The sequence below is a fragment of the Oncorhynchus mykiss genome, chromosome 26 (assembly GCF_057628025.1).
Source record: "Oncorhynchus mykiss isolate SJ-2025 chromosome 26, ASM5762802v1, whole genome shotgun sequence".
Classification (NCBI taxonomy): Eukaryota; Metazoa; Chordata; class Actinopteri; order Salmoniformes; family Salmonidae; genus Oncorhynchus; species Oncorhynchus mykiss.
In genome coordinates, this window is record NC_143047.1 from 25,117,890 (window position 1) to 25,138,377 (window position 20,488).

General features: G+C 42.3%; 1 protein-coding gene across 4 annotated transcripts in view; it reads left to right on the forward strand.

Moving 5' to 3' along the window:
* LOC110506682 (tubby protein homolog) overlaps positions 1-20,488 on the forward strand; it is a 102,690-nt gene that overhangs the window by 76,285 nt on the left and 5,917 nt on the right. For 2 of the 4 annotated variants that reach the window (XM_021586473.3, XM_021586474.3), the window contains exons 3-11: positions 1,756-1,918; positions 5,494-5,631; positions 12,548-12,700; positions 13,478-13,599; positions 14,758-14,949; positions 15,449-15,561; positions 18,417-18,531; positions 19,011-19,109; positions 19,230-19,401. In XM_021586473.3, the coding sequence (XP_021442148.2) occupies positions 1,756-1,918; positions 5,494-5,631; positions 12,548-12,700; positions 13,478-13,599; positions 14,758-14,949; positions 15,449-15,561; positions 18,417-18,531; positions 19,011-19,109; positions 19,230-19,401 (1,267 nt within the window). The remainder of the gene's footprint in view (positions 1-1,755; positions 1,919-5,493; positions 5,632-12,547; positions 12,701-13,477; positions 13,600-14,757; positions 14,950-15,448; positions 15,562-18,416; positions 18,532-19,010; positions 19,110-19,229; positions 19,402-20,488) is intronic. The other 2 variants (XM_021586476.3, XM_090222581.1) reach the window with 1 other exon arrangement.

The following is a 20,488-nucleotide window of genomic DNA, read 5'->3' on the forward strand; positions in this document are numbered from 1 at the left end:
GTACTTAACTGTTTATATTTTTGACAACTTTTACTCCACTACATTCCTAAAGAAAAGAATGTACTTTTTACTCCATACATTTTCCCTGACACCCAAAAGTACTCGTTACATTTTGAATGTTTACCAGGACAGGAAAATGGTCCAGTTGACGCACTTCAAGAGAACATCCCTGGTCATCCCTACTGTCTCTGATCTGGCGGACTCACTAAACACAAATATTTAGTTTGTAAGTTATGTCTGAGTTTTGGAGTGTAAATGTTGGAGTGTAAATTCAAAATACAAGAAAATCATGCCATCTGATTTGCTTAATATAAGGAATTTTAAATTATTTATACTTTTATTTTTGGTACTTAAGTGTATTTTAGCAATTACATTTATGTTTGATACTTAAGTATATTTAAAACCAAATACTTTTAGACTTTTACTCACTCAAGTAGTATTTTACTGGGTGACTTTCACTTTTACTTGAGTAATTGTCTGTTAAGTTATCTTTACTTTTACTCAAGTATGACAATCGGCCACTTTTTCCACCACTGACATCCACCTGGCCAGATTGTACGATTTACTTCAGTTTTGTTGTCACATTCTGTGATTGGCTTGCGCTGCTATGTCAGCCGACGTAGGCTACGTCAACTGCAGTGGTGTATTGGATCTGCGCATGTTTCAGCACCAGCAGTCCAAGCTTCCCTCTATGTGAATGCGAGAGTAAAATGAGTTCGGAAATTATGCATCTTAGAATTTTCACATAAAAACTTGATTATGTCCGAACTCAGAATCAAATACGCTTCCCAAAAATAACATGGTCACTGTGGTAGAACGTTTATTTTGATTGGTGGTGATGTGCGTTTATCAAAATCCCATCAGGTAAACAAGATTATTAGGGAAATCATTTCTTCTTGCAAAGCATTTAAACGTTTAAATAGAACTGTTATAAGACACGTCTGTCAACTAGTCTGGTTCCTCTTCAGGAAATGGTAAAAAAATAAAATAAAAATGAAGGCAATCTCCCACCTACAGGTGAACGAAATGTAGCAGACACAGTCAGGCAGAGGTCAAACTCATGTCCCAATGATCTTGTCCTTGATAGGGTGTTCTGTAGCTCATCATATGAAGACAAGCAGAAATGTAATTTATGCTGGACTGTGGCATGATTGCAAGCTGGGCAGATGCACATGTTTGTCCAGTAATCAATCTTTAATCTACTGTAGCTCAGGTGATTGGAGGGCCAGAGCGCACAGACACATTTCTTCTCTCAAGGACACAGTCTTGTGTCTTTTTACAGTGACAAAGCACTGTGTGTGTGTGTGTGTGTGTGTGTGTGTTTCAGGACCAGAAGTCCCCACAAGAATAGTAAACAAACAACAATTTCACCATCTGGGTACAAATTTGTTATTCCCCACAAGGTCAAATTCAATTTCTAGGGGATTTAGTGTTAAGGTTAGAATTAGGGTTAGGAGTAGGTTTTGGGGTTAATGTTAGGGTTAGGAGTAGGTTAAGGTTTTGGGGTTAATGTTAGGGTTAGGGAAAAATGTATTTTGAATGGGACAGAATTTTGTGTCCCCACAAGGTTAGTTGTAAAAGAGTGTGTGTGAGAAGGTAAACCATTAGTATTAGAAAATGTCTATCCATGTTAATGTATTATATATGATACATTATTAGAAGATATTTAAGTGAGTGTGTGCATGTGTCAATAATACCAGAAGAATTGAACACCATTGAGGTGTGTGTGTGTGTGTGTGTGTGTGTGTGTTTCAGCGAGCTCTCCTAGAGCAGAAGCAGAAGAAGAAGAGACAGGAGCCTCTGATGGTGCAGTCCAGCGTGGACGGGCGGTCTCGCGCCCGCAGGACCAAGCAGTGTGAGGAGCAGGCTCCCCTGGTAGAGTCTTACCTCAGCAGCAACAGGAGCACCATCTACCATGGTAAGAGAGCCAGCCAGGATCCTTTCACCACCAGGAACCTATTACCAGGGCTGTGTCTCGAATGGCACCCTATTCCCTATATATAGTGCACTTCTTTTGGCTATGTTTTGTATACTACTACTACTACTACTACTATATATGCTTTTTCCAAAAATGTGTGCACTATATAGGGAATAGAGTGCCATTTTGGTAACAGCCCAGAACCCTGTCAACATCTGTTTACCATAGGAACCCGCTTCCTCTCATCTCTGAGGAAGCTGCTCTAGTGGTGCCGGGCAATTACAGAGATGTCCAGTAACGCTCCGGCATGGGGCCCTTTCAAGGGCTATTCACAGCCATGACCGGGTGGTATTGATCCAGGTTACTCACATAGAGTGCTTGTGAAATATGGCTGATTGAAATACTGTATCCATGTTCTTGTCCTGATGCGCTGCTCACTGTTTGATCAAGTTCGTCTATTGATTCTTAGCTCCTGGGCCAAAGGAAAACTTTTGTACTGTAGTGACTTTTTTTAGTGTTACTTTCTGCTCTGCATATGTAAATACTTAGATATCTATCAATACCATGTCAAGGTTGGCAAAAGAAACATGTAATGCTTTATTCATGAAATAACTTTGTCTTTGTGTGAGAGAGACTCCAGGATTTACCAGTACATGCCTTTCAACTATAAAACTCTAGTGGTCAGAGCTCTGCAGTAGTCCTTCCAGATAGAGCAGAGATGGTGTTAGTGCTGTGGAGATTGGGCCACTGATCTCCACAGACGGACTTTAGCTGTAGTCTTAATCCCCAACTCAGTGACTGGGTCTGGGCTCCAGACCATGCATCTAAACAGCACGCAGCATATTGAAGAGGGCAGTCCATAAGGGCAGACGAAGGATATCAATGATCTGAAAACATTCTGTATGGAGGAATGGTCTAAGATCCCTCCCAATGTGTTGTCCAATCTCATAAAACATTAAAGAAGAAAGCGAAGTGCCATTATCCTCACAAAGTATTGAAAACAGGTGGTGCCAAGGATTCCGACGCCTATCTTTTTGAGATTTTCTTTAATCACTTGTTAAACAAAACAATTTTCTCTGAGCAATTGAATTATTATAAAATAATATAATTTATTATTAAAGCTCAGTATTTATTTTATAGTATTTTTTTCATCACCTTCATAATGCGTGCCAAAACATTTTGAGATGACTGAATATGAAAGCTCCAGGAACAGCTCAGTGCATATGAGTGGACTGACGTCAATACAAAGTATATGTTTCATCTTCCTTCAGTGAGTGTACATCCTAATGAAAATATTCCCCTCCGACACTAGTCAAACAGCCCCAGAAGACACGGAAGCTTTGAACTTCTCCGAATATTTCCCGTTGCAATCTCAGCCCACATCCTTCCAAAGATGTCAAAAATATGCCTTTGAGCTCATTCAGTACAGCAGCAAACATATAGAGAGAGTCCCTTGATTCATACCTTATGCTTAACAACACACAGATGGCTCTACACTGTTAGTGAAGGAAGCATACACACTGTTTGGTCTTGATAAAAATAGAATCCCTCTCTCTCCTGTCCTTATTTTTCACCATCTTTAGATTAACCACTGTTTTTCTCTCTTTAGAACTCACATTTTCTTGGCTCTATTTTAAGAATCAATTCAACACTCACTAAGAGGGATTACGTGTTCCTTGTACCTTTCGTATTTCCATCTGATTAACCTTAAACTGTATGCATTTCCACATCTACAGTATATCCTTCAGATAATATCCATGAAAGGTTAAGTTCAGTATTAAGTGGAAATGCTGTTTCATATTCCAGCTTTTATTTACGTATCCTATCTGGATTCATTGAAAAATCATATGGTTTAAGTACAACTCTGACTTGTGTGATAAGTTTGCCTCTCCTCATTTGATAGTAAAGAAATGAACCACCACAAGCCACTGCTGTCCAAAAAAACAGGTTCTGAGGTTCGCAAAAGAGCAACTGGATGTTCCACAGCGTTACTGGCAACATATTCTGTGGACAGATGAAACTACAGTTGAGTTGTTTGGAAGGAACACACAACACTATGTGTGGAGAAAAAAAAGGCACAGCACACCAACATCAAAACTTCATATCTCAACTGTAAAGTATGGTGGCGGGAGCATCATGGTTTGTGCTTTGCTGCGTCAGGTCCTGGACAGCTTGCTATCATTTACGGAAAAATGAGTTTATCAAGACATTTTGCAGGAGAATGTAAGGCTATCTGTCCGCCAACTGAAGCTCAACAGAAGTTGGATGATGCAACAGGACAACGACCAAAAGCACAGAAGTAAATCAACAACAGATTGGCTTCAACAGAATAAAATAAATAAATAAATAAAAACGGAATTGGAACAGTTTTGTAAAGAGGAATGGTCCAAAATGCCTCCTGACCATTGTGCAGGTCTGATCCACAACTACAGAAAATGTTTGGTTGAGGTTATAGCTGCAAAAAGGAGGGTCAACCAGTTATTAAATCCAAAGTTTCACATACTTTTTCCACCCTGCTCTGTGAATGTTTACACGGTGTGTTCAATAAAGACATTAAAACGTAAAATTGTTTGTGTGTTATTAGTTTAAGCAGACTGTGTTTGTCTATTGTTGTGACTTAGATGAAGATCAGATAAAATTTTAGGACCAATTTATGCAGAAATCTAGGTAATTCCAAAGGGTTCACATACTTTTTCTTCTGCTATAAATCAGATTAGCATCCAGTAGATAAATCATAAAGCAGAAAAACCTGGAAAATATTTGAAAATTATTGACCGCCCCAAATATAGGGTGACATTGTTAACAGAATATTTTAGGTGGACTAAACAGATTTAATTGAACCTAGTTCAGAAACTGACTTCAGGCTCATGCTTATCTGAAACAGAGTATGTAGGCCTACCAGTTGTTAGTTTCCATATATGCTAACAGTAACCTCAGGTCATGAATACAGGTCTCTCCATCTCTCTGCTCGGAGCTTCTGAAGCATTTGCTCTATTATTCCCCTTGAAGCTGTTTGGAATAATTGGAAGAGAAATGGGTTCCCACAATGAGACTGTGAATGTCTCCGCGGTGACGGATCTGGGCTCCGAATTTTTACGAGAATAGACACATACCACTGGATATTCAGAGGAGGCTGTAGGGGAAATACTAAGGCAACCAAGCAGTTGATAAGATTAAGATAAACATGTTAAAATCAAAGTGCCAATTTCAAGGGACTGTAGCTACAGTATGCATTTGTTATTATCTAATCCTGGAACATGTTGTTGCTGGGAGGAGCATATGCTGTGCATTTGCAATTTTCACAGAGCTAGCACATTCATGACCTGTTTGACATGAGGCAATAAACAGTGTTTCCCAGGCAAGAGAAACGCCTCTGCTGTGTGTCTGCTTCCTATAACCTTGCAAAGTGTCCTCTGCTAACTCTGTCTTCACCTGTTCTTTCTCTTTCCCTATAGGCTAACCTTAACTGACAGTACCCTTCTGTTTAGTCTCTTACTTCATTTTTATCTTCATCATTTCCCCCCACCTGCCTGCTAACTCCCTCTGTCCACTGGCTCCTGCCGTGCCGTACGTAGTGCAAGAAGCTGAACATGAGGAGGTGAAGGTGGTAGCGGACAACCAGGCTCCTCGCTCAGCCAAAAAGGGCAAGGCATCGACCAGCTCCACCCCGCAGACAGGCAGCGGCAAGAAGGAGAGGAAGGGGAAGCACAAAGGTCAGGCTTGCAGTTGCTGCCTCCAGACAGACCGAGAGACAGACAGAGAGACAGGCAGGCTACAGCAGCATGCATGGTCCTCTCTCTCTGTCTGTTGGCCAACTGTACAGCACGTCTCCATCTGGCTCAGCTCTGTCTCCTACCGTGATGGAAATTAAACACTCCAATTGATATCCTCAGGTTTTCAATGAGGAGGAAGTTTCATTTCTTGTGCCAGAATGAAATGCACCATGTGAGAGTGTTGTGCAGAGCAAGAGATAGCACTTTGGTATCATGTAGAGTAAAACAGATTGCATGTGAAATTAGATGCATGGCCACCAGACCACATATTTGTCTCCCAATTAATCTCCTTTGATAGCTGTATTGTATTGCTGTATTGTCTTCATGAGTTAAGCTCTAAAAAGTCAATGTTAAGATGCCCCATGCTCCATAAGGTACATGGCTGTATGCGTCTCTCTCATTCACACACTCATCCTTTCAAACCTCCTCAAGCTAGATTGGACTCGGTTCTGTTCATGTTTCCATCTCTGGTGGCACATAGTGGCATTCTAAAGCTAATCAAGCTGCCCTTACAGAGAAGTGAAGCATGCACTCAGGTGCTAAGTCTGTCCAAAATCTCATCTGAGTAATGATGTTAGAGAAGTCGGTTCTCTCTGCCTGCCAAATAAACACCTTAGTGGCTGCTGAAATGCTCCTTAGCCTTGATAGAGACTTCATACGTAAGCAGCATGAATTAAAATGGAAGTGTGAAATTGTGTTCCCTCACTTTGATGTCTCTCTCAACTTCTGAGTTTCAATAATCAAATCAGTATACTGTATGTATTTCTGGGCTCCCAAATGGCACTGCTTCTCAGTGCTTGGGGCGTCACTATAGACACCCTGGTTCGATTCCAGGCTGTATCGGAACCGGCTGTGATTGGGAGTCCCATAGGGCGGCGCCCAGCATTGTCCGGGTTTGACCGGTGTAGGCTGTCATTGTAAATAAGAATTTGTTCTTAACTGACTTGCCTAGTTAAATAAAGGTTCAATAAAAAATATAAAAAAAATGCCAGTGGCTGTCTGAAATGCTTGTTTACCAATGATGCAGATTTAAAAAATATATAATAATAAAATAAGTAGTAGCACGAGGAATAAATATACACAAGAATGGAGCTACAGTTTAAGTCGGAAGTTTACATTGGAGTAGGTTGGAGTCATTAAAACTTGATTTTCAACCACTCCACAAATTTCTTGTTAAAATACGATAGTTTTGGCAAGTCGGGTAGGACATCTACTTTGTGCATGACAAGTCATTTTTCCAACAATTGTTTACAGACAGATTATTTCACTTATAATTCACTGTATCACAATTCCAGTGGGTCAGACGTTTACATACACTAAGTTGACTGTGCCTTTAAACAGCTTGGAAATTCCAGAAAATTATGTCGTGGCTTTAGAAGCTTCTGATAGACTAATTGACATAATTTGAGTCAATTGGAGGTGTACCTGCTGATGTATTTCAAGGCCTACCTTCAAACTCAGTGCCTCTTTGCTTGACATCATGGGAAAATCAAAAGAAATCAGCCAAGACCTCAGAAAGAAATTGTAGACCTCTACAAGTCTGGTTCATCCTTGGGAGCAATTTCCAAACACCTGAAGGTACCACGTTCATCTGTACAAACAATCAGCTTGGAGGGGAATGTGATGTTGAACACTGAGCTGTAGTCTATGAACAGCATTTCCCTCTTGTCCAGGTAGGAGAGGGCAGTGTGAAGTGAAATTGAGCTTGGAACCCTTTTTGCACTCTCTTTTGACTCATCACAGTGCTGCTGCTACTGTTTATTATCCATCCTGTTGCCTAGTCCCTTTATCCCTACCTATATGTACATCTACCTCAATTACCCCATACTCTTGCACATTGACCCGGTACTGGGATTTTCACGCAAGACATAGTGTTGTATTCCTCAAAGTGTGCATAAATGGCATTTAGCTCGTTTGGGCGTTCTGCATCTCACTGGGTTTCCTTTGTAATACGTTATCGTCTGTAAGCCCTGCCAGATACGACAAGCATCGAAGTCGGTGTAATAGGATTCCACCTTTCTCCTATATTGTCCTTTTGCATTTTTTATGTCTCATCTGAGGTTGTACCGGGCTTTCTTGTATGCGTCCATGTGTCCCGTTCCTTGTAAGCGGTAGCTCTAACCTTTAACCCTGCGTGGATATTGCCTGTAATCCATGGTTTTTGGTTTTGATACGTTCATATAGTCACTGTGGGGACGACATCATCTATGCACTTATTGAAGAAGCCTGTGACCGGTGTGGTAAACTCCTCAATGCTATCAGATGAAACCCGGAACATATTCCAGCCTGTAGTAGCAAAACAGTCTTGTAGCCTCGCGTCTGCTTCATCACACCACTTTCGTATTGAGCATGTCACTGGTACTTCCTGTTTGAGCTTTTGTTTATAATAAGTAATCAGAAGAATAGAGTTGTGGTCAGATTCGCTGAAGTGAGGACAAGGGAGTGGCTTGTATGCGTTTCTGTGGGTAGAATAAAAGGGGTTTAGGGCTTTAGCACGCCTAGTGTCGCAGAAGACGTGTTGATAAAAGTGAGGTGGAACTAGGGTTGGAAAATTCCGTGAACTTTCATAAAATTCCCTGGTTTTCTTAAAATCCCAGTTGGAGGTTTCCCTGAATCAGGAGGGAATAAGCAGATAATCCAGAATCAGGAGGGAATAAGCAGGAAATCCAGAATCAGGAGGGAATAAGCAGGAAATCCAGAATCAGGAGGGAATAAGCAGGAAATCCAGAATCAGGAGGGAATAAGCAGGAAATCCGCAATCCTCCAACTAGAGTTTTGTGAAAACAGTGAATTTACTGAAAGTTTTCAGAATTTTGCAACCCTAAGTAGAACTGTTGTCTCCCTGCGTTTAAAGTCTCCGCCCACCAGAAACGCTGCCTTTGGGTGAGCAGTTTCATGTTTGTTTATGGCACCATACAGTTCGTTGAGTGCCAAAGTGGTGTTGGTTTGTGGAGGGATGTAGACAACTGTGATAATTACAGATGAGAATTATCTTGGTAGATAAGAGTCTGCAGCGTACCATGAGCTTTTTATATCTGGTGAGCAAAAGCTATAGATTTCATTCTCACTGGAAGCAGCACACCAGTTGATATTTATGAAGAGACACACCCCTCCCCCCTTGGATTTGCCTGAGGCCACATTCGTCCGATCGCGCCGCTGCCTGGAGAAACCACTGAGTTCTTCATACATGGTCATCCAGCCACGTCTCTGCAAGGCATATAATATCGCAGCTTTTCAAATCTCTCTGATAGAAGACTCTCGAATGAAGCTCATCCATATTATTCTCGAGTGACTGGACATTTGCCAATAGAACGGAGGGGAGTGATGGTCGATATTCTATTAGTCTCAGTCTCACAAGGATGCCGGCTCGTCTGCCACGTCTATGCCTGCAGTGTTTTGGTTGCCCATGCAGCCAAGGAATGGGGTCCAGTATGAACAAGGGAACAGCTGAGTCGGAGTTGAAGTCGGATATGATAGTCGAAATTGAGATTAGCAACTGTTGATCTGTCCAGAATTGCATGGCGGTCATATGTGATAATAGTATGAACTTTCTCTACGAAACAAAGTAAAGATAAATACGAAAAGGTCACTAAGTCAGGTTGGAACTCGTAAGATGTCGCTCTTATCCGTTGGCGCTATCTTTGTTGCTGCGCAATAATGCAGGAAACTGCTCTTGAAATAATGTAAAGGCAAATTATTGATATAATAAATAATAATACATGTTTTTATTGTCACATACACCAGATAGGTGCAGTGAAATGTGTTCATTTCCAGTGATGGGTATGTTTTATTCCACTCTGATCGAGTGATACCTATCCCTGACATACAGAGTGAGCCCTCCAGGCTGGTTTATGGGAAGCCCACTACCTTGTAAAGATGGTATAGGTAACAGGGATGTTTGTCATCTCAGGATGCTTTTGTAATCCTTACTCATCTGTTCAATGTTATTGTTTTGTCCTCCAATGTGATTCACTCAGGGCTAGTGATTAATCAGACTAGAGTCACGACGTCGTTCAACACCGATATGACCCCTTTCTTCTTACGGAATGATGGCTTACCCCGTCACACGCGCACACACACACACACACACACACAGCTGCTCTCTGAAACGAGGGTTGGCTGCTTCGCTAACGCCACACTAACAAAGGGCTGCAATCTCCCTCTGAAAGCAGCAGTAATTCTTGTGTAATCACAGTGTTAAAAAGACAGTCACTAATTCAGTTGGGAGCAATAAAACAGTCTTTCAGAATGTGCGTTTTACCGGCCGTGATTTCATCTGGCTCATCTCATTTAATCGCTTGTTGCACTGCTATGGTGATGAGACAGAAGAGGATGAGGAAAAACAGTATGCCAGTGGCTTTGAAGCAGTAATGACCAGGAGGCCTCATTTATAACCGTTGTGCAAGTTTGACACTAAATATCTGTGCATCATTTCTGAAAAGGCTACCCTCGTCAAAAAAATCCCCCAAATCCAATACAAACTATTAGAATCCAATAGAAAATCATTTTGGAACCTACCCTATAGGATTTCATCCTGTTGGTCCTTTCGTAGAGGATTTTATCCGATAGGACTGGTTCTAAAATATGATCGTTTATTGGGGAGATTCTTGAATTTGAATCCTGTAGGATCCTATAAGATAAAAACCTATAGGATAGAATCCCATAGGAGTCCAATAGGAATGGTTCCAAAATCTGATAGGATTGAACCACTCCCTTATTGTGGTGGTGTGTTTAAGAGGTTGAGAACCTCAGGGAATTATCACTGGTGTGGGTAGGCAAAGAGATGGACATTGTGCTTTCCTGTACTAATACCTTGTGTTACTACATTACACAACCTCACGTTTCAACTACATTGAATTGAGGGTCATTACACATCCTTTTTACCTCAGATTAGACCGGGGGTCTTGGGACTTCGAATTCTACTATCGTTTTGAAAACGCGAATGGCAGGCAACATTTGAAATGCTCTGTATAAAAGTCACTGGCCTCACACCAATACATGGATTTATCACTCAAATAAGAGCTAACCCTTGTCACCGGGGTGGCAGGGTAGCCTAGTGGTTAGAGCGTTGGACTAGTAACCGAAAGGTTGCAAGTTCATATCCCTGAGCTGACAAGGTACAAATCTGTTGTTCTACCCCTGAACAGGCAGTTAACTCACTGTTCCTAGACTGTCATTGAAAATAAGAATTTGTTCTTAACTGACTTGCCTAGAAAGGTTAAAAAAAATGTTTTGAAAGAAACGGTTGATATCCTATTGCGAGTCGTGATTTGTTGAAGTTAATAACAAAGCAGCTGATTTATTTCCTTCCCCGTTTCGGCATCCTCACAACTTCCATCCGACATTCTAGAATTTTGATGACTGTCTACAGCAAATTCTCTTCTAACCAGTGATATACAAATGATTCTCAGATTCAGTGTGGCCTTTGAATAGTGTTAGTTTAAACAGTGCATACACTCCAAACCCCTGCTCTATTGATTTCAAATTCATATCGATGTGACTGATGAACAAAATAGTGTTGTTTCTTTTCTCATTGGCGACCCACTTGCAACAATCGTAACTGTAGCTGGCTGTCGTCTACAAGTTGTCCTCTAACCAGTGATATACATATAATTCCCAGATTCCGTGTGTTTGTTTTTAGTAAGGTTAGTTTGAACAGGACGTGTAACCCGACTCCCCCCTCTCATTCTACTGATTTCAACGTGATATCAATATGAGGGATTGACAAATAAGTGTTGTGTTTCTCTTTCCGTTTTGGCCACACCCCCAAAGCAAAATGCATCACTACAAAATGTAGCTGGTTGTCATCAGCAGGTTGACCTCTAACAAGTGATGTAAAAATGATTTCCAGTTTCCATGTGGTTTTTGAGTTGTGTTAGTTTCAACAGTGCACACAAACCTGATTTCTCCCCTAATCAATATGAATGATTATTTGCCACTTGTCAAAACAACAGGCTTTTTGGTGCATATGCAGTTCATAAGGTGCTCGTTAAAAAGATAGAAGAAATATGACAAACATGTCCATCTGGGGAGGCAGATAGCCTAGTGGTTAGAGCATTGGACTAGTAGCCGGAAGGTTGCAAGATCAAATCCCTGACCTGACAAGGTCAAAATATGCCGTTCTGCCCCTGAACAAGGCAGTTAACCCACTGTTCCTAGGCCGTCATTGAAAATAAGAATTTGTTCTTAACTGACTTGCCTAGTAAAATAAAAAAATCCACAGTTGCACAAAATACTAGGCCACTTGCCTGTTTGCAATAGCAATATTTAAACCACTTGAAACTGTGCGTACACATGGTCTAAAGTTTGCAGGAAGGTGAGCACATTCTCATGTCAAGTTAACTTTTGCATGAAGACTGGCACACGCATGTTTTGGGGTATATTTTGTACAGGTTTATAAATGAGGCCCCCACCACTCCATTCGTGTGAAAGGGACTAGTAATCTGGTGCTTGATTGGCTGAATCAGTAGCTGACTAGCAGCAGGGACATCATGTTCTGCCCTGTTACGCAGGCTAATTAAATGGCAAAGAAGCAGCGGAAGTCTTAAGAGTCATGCCGAAAATACACCACATCAACCCACAAAGGCTTTCAAATCTGAATTTTACTGCATGACTCCTATTACCCAGGCAAATGTCATCTACTAGACTCCATTTACTTATACTGTATGAGTTTTTTTCCAACAGATTTCCATTCATTCTCCATGTCATGTTTGCATGCTTGTAGGCATGTTATGTGTGAGTGTTGACACATAACAGTATGTTTGTGCATGATCAAATGCATGTGTGTTACTACTGTTACTGTACGACTATGGAGGTCTGACCCTGATGGGGCTGGTTGGGTGTGGTGGTGTGGCAGGACTCGATGGGCCGGCGTCCTTCCAGGAAGAGGGCCAGATCCAGATCATGACGGTGGGTCACTGGGCCGTGGAGGAGGGGAGTGAGGGAGATGCTGTGATCAGTGCTCAGCCACAGGGCAAGCAGGACCTGAGGGTCACCATGCTTAAGAAAGGTATCAATACATATCGGCCTATCCCTGGCCTCCAGCCTGATCTGTGTACATGTACAGTCCCTCTGTGGCTTCGATTGGTCTGAAACACAGGTCAGAGAGTGATTGGCACTTGTCCTCTCCAATCATGCAGTGATTGGTCTGAGATTATGAGATTGTGAGGACCTTGGATTTATTATACAGTAAGACCTGTCAAATACAGCTCTCATTTCCCCTGAGATCTTTGCCAACTGAACAATAACATCTAAGTCAACTAAACAGTAACATCATGCTTATTACACCATGAATAACACCTTACTAAAAACATCAACAGTACTCCACTTGTTTTGTTCCTCTTGGTAAATAGGTTTCCAGTTTCCACCACCTTTTGATAGCTGAAAACATACTGTACAGTGACAGTTAGATACATTTATCTTAAAAATTCTCATGGGCAACCAACCATTTCAGGAAGCAGCAGGTATGCTATGACCTGTTGTGATGCTTTTAGTGAGCACGCTACAGGTGTCTATTGGCAGCTTTTCATGGTTCTTTCCCTGTTGGAGAGAGAGCCTTATACAGTTCAGACTCTACCCAGAACACTACCTTTAGACAGTAGTGCATCCAAACCTCTCCATGAACTGATGTTTCAGAACAGGCTTATGTGTCTATGTTCCTGTGTGTTGTATCTTTGTGTACAGTGCTTGGTGTATGGTGCAGCATGCATTTACAGTTCTGTTGTTATTCAAACAGCATTACTAGGAGCACGACAATGTCATTACATTATGTATTTTCTGTTTGAAGGTATTTCTAGTAGTATGAACTTTGACGAAGAGGAGGATGATGAGGATGAAGTCAGTTCCAGTTCCTCTCAGCTCAACAGTAACACACGGCCAGGCTCTGCCACCAGCAAGAAGTCCTGCAAGGTACACTATCTGATGCTCTGTGGTCGTCTATTGATTCCTGACTCTTGGATGGAGCTTTTACTTTACACACAGTGTGCACTAATGCACCCTCTATTTGCTTTGTTCCTGTGCTCAGCGGGGCTCAGCCATTAGTCCATTTGGGGAATGACGACAGAGCAGTTTTGTGTTTTGGGCTACATTATGCTCAACCTATTCCTCTTTTGTATCTTTATTATTGTCATTTGAACTGTAGTTTGTTGATGCATGGAAGCAGCCCAGACATCTTCTGATGTGAATAGTTTTACCTAATGGAAATGGGAGTTTTTTCCCCTGATCTCAGAACCTAATCAGTCTCATGAATCCATCTGAGAGGAGAAAGGGGAATTTTTGTATATCAAACTGCCTCTCTAAATCATGTCCTTGCTGAACTCTGTGGTAGCTGAATATAATATTCCTGTTGGCATGGCTTTCTATCATGCAGTTGACATACCCTGGCCCTTTGGCCCCCTGGCAGTTTTGAAATGCTATTTAAAATACCCCTCTGAAAAGACAAATGACAGTCCACAAAATGACAGGCTACTAAGTCTTAGGTTAGCTCTGGTATTTCTGACTTGTCATCTGTCATATTCCGAAATAACTGCTGATTATTATTTGTATGAATATTTTAAACCTGCAGGAAATGTGGTGTGAGAACAGGCTGTTTTTCTCTGCTGTTTCTTTCCTCCCCTGCTGTCTGACTTAGAGGTAGAGCTAGTCAGAGGAGGCGGTGGGCTGTGTAGTCTCCTGTGGTTCGAGGAGGTTGAGGGGAAGTGACTCTTTAGTGTACTGTGGGCTTTAGAGAGGCACCTGACATCAGGAGTGACATTAGAAGCTACCCTGAGCACCTGACCATGTCACCTACCTGCTGAGACAGTCTGTCTCTTACTATAAGTTTGGTTGTTAATCATGTCTCCTCGCTGCCTGGTCCTTCCATGTGGATCTAACCCCCTGTTGAAACCCAGATGACGTCTACACAGCCTCATGGTTTTAAACACAATGTGCTAATGTAGTTTCAGTCCCCAATGGATGTTTTATAATAACCATTATCATTTTATAATGGAAAGGATGCAGAATAGCTGAAGGTCCGGTAATCTGATGTTTTGAACGTGACATGGACTGATGTGTCTCTCTGTCCCTCAGGAGGCAGCCTCAGCATCCACCCCTCCCGTCAGTGAGCCGGCCATCGACGTGGATGACCTGGAAGAGTTCACCCTGAGACCAGCCCCTCAGGGGATCACGGTGAAGTGCAGGATCACCAGAGACAAGAAGGGCATGGACCGAGGCATGTACCCTACCTACTACCTCCACCTGGAGAGGGAGGATGGGAAGAAGGTGAGTGTGGAGCAGAAGGATAAATACTTACCACACTGACAGAATGCAAAGTGTGACCCTTTAGGGCAGGGCTGTTCAATGTCGGTCCTGGATGGCCAAAAAACGACTGCTTTTCATCCTCTCCTTCTAATAAGGGACTGATTTAGACCTAGGACACCAGGTTAGTGCAATTAACTACCAGGTTGAAACAAAAATCAGAAGTGTTTCTGCCCTCCAGGACCAGAATTGAACAGCACTGCTTTAGGGCCACCATCTATCCTGACACCACTTGACCCTCTGCCTATGAACAAAAACTGGTGTCAAATACCATCATGACACTATGAATTAGCATGACCAATCAACCGTGAAAGGCTGTGAAAGGAGTACATGCTTTGATTGTTTAGTGGAGCTGGTTAGATGAGGCTAATTTAGATGTTGCAGCCTCAAATCCCAGGGCTTATTGATGATGGTGTTGTTTCTGATGAAGTTGCTTTGCTAATTGGATTTGTTCTTGCCATAGGTGTTCCTGTTAGCTGGAAGGAAGAGAAAGAAGAGCAAAACATCTAATTACCTCATCTCCATCGATCCCACTGATCTGTCTCGAGGGGGGGAGAGTTTCATCGGGAAGCTGCGGTGAGTGAGTCTGTTGCTGTTTCTTTTGAGCACGGGGCTGCAGCTGCAATTTTCACAATAATGAGCTCATCATTATGGGAAATCCAGGTTACCTTCCAAGAAACTGTGGAATATGGTTGTTTCTCTTTCCGACTGTAGGCCAATGGGCAGAGGTATTACAACAATGTAGAGTAGAGCAGGCTACTGAGTGCATGGTCATACTTATCTGTCAACTCCATGGCATTCTCTAACCTTAAATATATGTTATGCAAGATGGACATTTGCCTTTTTGGAGTAGCTGAATGAATGTTCTGTTTGATATATGCTGTAATGAATTAGGGGCTATGCAGGCCCACACCTGGCTGCTCTCTTGGAGAAGACAAAGTAATTGGATTCATTACTTCCGTTTGAGCGCTCATTGTTGGGATGAGGAAGCAACACCTGTGTGTTGGCAGCCAGGGGGCCAGGGTTGATTAAAGCAAGGACAGAGAGACCCTGTGGGCACACTGGAGAGGGGCACTGCTGCAGCCTACACACCCTGGCAGACGCTTCCTATAAGGATGTGTGGGTGGGTCTGCACTGACGACAGTATGTCTACATTGTTTTGATTCATCAGCTTTGTGCCTTCAGAAAGTATTCACATAAAGTATTTCAATATTTTGTTGTGTTAAAATGGATGAAATTGAGATTTTGTGTCACTGGCCTACACATAATAACCCATAACTTACACATAATAACCCATAACTTACACACAATACCCAGTGGAATTATGTTTTTATTTTATTTTTATTGAACCTTTATTTAACTAGGTAGTGGCTGTGATAGGCGAAAACGGAAGATGGATCAACAACATTGTAGTTACTCGACAATACTAACACATGTTTGGGGAAATTCCAACACAGTACCCCTCTTCATATTTTCAAGCATGGTGGTGGCTGAGTCATGTTATGGGTATGCTTGTCATCGGCAAGGACTAGGGTGTTTTTGGGGATAAAAATAAGCTGAATAGAGCTAAGCTCAGGCAAAATCCTTTCACTCTGCTTTCCAACAGACACTGGGAGACAAATTCACCTTTCAGCAGGACAATAACCTAAAACACAAGGCCAAATATACACTGGAGTTGCTTACCAAGACAACGTTGAATGTTTATGAGTGGCGTAGTTGCAATTTTGACTTAAATCGGGTTGAAAATCTATGGTAAGACTTGAAAATGGCTGTCCAGCAATGATCAACAACCAACTTTAGCTTGAATATTTTTTTTCATGGTCAAATATCATACAGTCCAGGTGTGCAAAGCTCTTCGAGACTTACACAGAAAGACTCGCAGCTGTAATCACCGCCAAAGGTGATTCTAACATGTATTGACTCAGGGGTGTGAATACTTACGTAAATTAGATATATCTGTATTTAATTTTCAAAACATTTAAAAAAAAATCTAAACTTTTTTACTTTGTCATTATGGGGTATTGTGGGTGAGACAGATGGGTGAGAGAGAAAAAAAACTACAACTAAATATGGAATAAGTAAAGGGGTATGAATACTTTCTGAATACTTTCTGTGACCAGATTTCACTGTGGGGGTTTACTTTTGTTTACGCCTGTTCACACTCTCTTATTAAGCCTTAGCCCCACCCATCTCTTTAAGAATTCACATGTAAACGCATGGCCAGCAACCGTCAGCATGGGCGACCCTCCATTATCTCAACCAATCGTGGCTAGCAAGGAAGGATCCTGTCTTTCTCCCTATATAGCTCAAGGCTTTCTCCTTGGCTAAACTAGGTTCATAGTTAAACAGTTTTATTCATATTTACGGATCCCGTACAAGTTTGTGATTAAGGCACATGAAAGTTCACATGTTCAAGAAGGCATTTGTGCAAAACAATCTCAAATTGTTAAATTAAAACGTCCCTGATGTGAAGTAGAAACTAGCCTCAAACGCCACCGATCCTGTAACCAGTCACATATTGTCTGGGCCTGCTCACTGTCTGCGTTAGTATAGAATAGTGCCGGGGCTCCAGGCTTTGATTTCCAGGAAGGCAGTGACATCAGGGCTCCTTAGAGATAGGATCAGCTCTGGCCACACTCTTCATTAATCTGGTGTACTGGCTGCTTCTGCTGGTCGATAGGCTACGCTCCCCTCCCCTCCGTGCCTCTCACACCTCACGCCTCTATCATCACAGTAACACTTGAATGATGGAGAGCTGGATTGAGAAGAGCAGCTGACCTTTCACCTGCCACTTGTGAGAGTCATGGACAGGCCGCATAAATGAGCTCCTGACTTTTCAATTGACCTTTAAGAGCCGTCCAATCCGCCATTAGGGGCTCCAGTTGTGATTGAGGTAAAGGGATTAACAGAGATATGAGCCATTATTCAACCTAGCTGTGCAGACATCTCATCTAACCCTCTCCAACTGTTTATAGCCATACAAGTATTTATTTTGACAGCTAATAACGAAACAATGCAGTTTTAATTCATAAATTAAATTTACTATGGCAATAGTATAAACACCATGATTGCATGTATTGTAAGATATGATAAACACTAATTGTAATTTGAAATAATGTGATGGTGACTTTTGAACGACTAATGACTCAACCGTTTAACCAAAAACAATGATGTTGTTGATGATGATGATGATGTAAACCATTTACATTGATTGCGCATCATGGGCTGGATACAAATGTATTGTTTTCTTAAGGTTGATTAGCGTAGCCTTTTTCCTGCTCATTGAGTCTGATTGAAGGATGGGCTCCAGGAGGTGGCTGATTAGGGATAATGGCCACTGCCTTCATCTGTCTCAATGGCTCCTTGTCCCTTTAGTATGGCATACTCTCCCAGTCCCTCTGTATCCTCAGTGTGTTTTCTCTTCTCTACAGGTCCAACCTCATGGGAACCAAGTTTACAGTGTATGACAGTGGACAGAACCCTGGGAAGACAACCTCCAGCCTAGAGGCTACTAACCTGCGGCAGGAGCTGGCAGCTGTCTGCTATGTGAGTCCTCCTGTTGTCTATTACCCAGATACAAACAGGCAAACATTGAGCTACTCTCAGGCCCATAGCTAATTAGCGTTGCCTTAGTCTGGGGGAGACATGGACGTGTCAGACACAAGTAAGAGAGGAGAGGCAAGCAAGGTAAAATACATACACTGAATCCAGAGACCGCACACAGAGCACTACTCTCAGGCATTAGGACCAGCCCCTGTAGCCCCTTAATAACAGTGCCTTCATCTGGGGAGACATCGGTGTGTCAGACACATAATAGCAAATAAAATAAGAGGCAAACCTGGATGAATCCATACAATGTCATGGGGTTAGCAGGCAAAGCCACAGAGCATTGGTGTTGGAACATGGGGACACCTAGTGCTCACATTTAAATGGCAACGGTTTTGACCTGATACTTTATCAACGAGGACTCTGTGGTTGACAGAGACTGGACCATAATATAAGTCCCCACTGTGCTTCGTTTTCAGGAAACCAATGTTTTAGGGTTCAAAGGACCTCGTAAAATGAGTGTCATCATTCCTGGAATGAACATGGACCATGTGAGAGTCGCCATCTGCCCACGGAATGTAAGTCAAAAAAAAAATATTCCTCAATGTAGGTAGAGTATGTTAGGGACTGGTAGTGTGGTTTCAGTTGGTTGCCTTGAGTAATGGTTTACCTGTCTGTGACTTATTCTCGCCACTCAGGACCATGAGTCTTTACTGGCGCGGTGGCAGAACAAGAGCACAGAGAGCGTGATCGAGCTTCACAACAAGACCCCCGTGTGGAACGACGACACTCAGTCCTACGTTCTCAACTTCCACGGCAGAGTCACTCAGGCCTCAGTCAAGAATTTCCAGATCATCCACGACAATGACCGTGAGCTCTCCAGATTCTTACTGCCTGCATGTCAAATACTTTGTGCATCCTATTCCCTAATCTGATGAAAAATTGGTGAACTATATAGGGCAAGGATGGGCAATCAGCTGCGCCGGCCCCCCTTTTGAAGGACCTCTGTCTGATCAGTCGGGGTCACAACCTACTGTTGCGAGTTGTCATTTTGAAATGTGGTTGTGCATCAGCAGTTTTTCTCTTTTTATGTCAGTCACTGATAGTCAGTCAATTAGCCCACATCAACATTTTTGGGGAGATTGCGAAATTAGTTTTGCGGCCAGCTATTGAATTACCAGCTATAGGGCCCCCATTGATTTTGTTAGTCAGTCAGATATCATATTAAAAACTGTAAACATTTCTCTCCACCCTATGGCAAACTGTGTAGAATTGTAGGAAATTAGCTGTAAAAAAAGCTCATTTTCCTCTCTACCCCATGGCAAAATATGTCGAATTGCAGCAAACTTGCTTTAACACTGCAACACTTTCTCTACAGCCAATGGCAACGTGTAGAATTGCATGAAATGAACTATAAAATGTAAGGCCATAGTAGCAAAGTAGTTACAATTTAGCATGAGCAATAGATGAGCAGATGATGGTGTGTAAATAGTGATACTGGTGTGCAAAAGAGCAGCAAAGTAAATGAAAACAATATGGGGATGAGGTAGGTAGATTGGGTGGGCTATTTACAGATGGACTATGTACAGCTGCAGCGACCGGTTAGCTGCTCAGATAGCTGATGTTTAAAGTTAGTGAGGGAAATGTAAGTCTCCAGCTTCAGCGATTTTTGCAATTCGTTCCAGTCACTGGCAGCAGAGAACTGGAAGGAAAGGCGGCCAAAGGAGGTGTTGGCTTTGGGGATGACTAGTGAGATATACCTGCTGGAGCGCGTGCTACGGGCAGGTGTTGTTATCGTGACCAGTGAGCTGAGTTAAGGCGGAGCTTTACCTAGCATAGACTTGTAGATGACCTGGAGCCAGTGGGTCTGGCGACGAATATGTAGCGAGGGCCAGCCGACTAGAGCATACAGGTCGCAGTGGTGGGTGGTATAAGGCACTTTAGTAACAAAACGGAT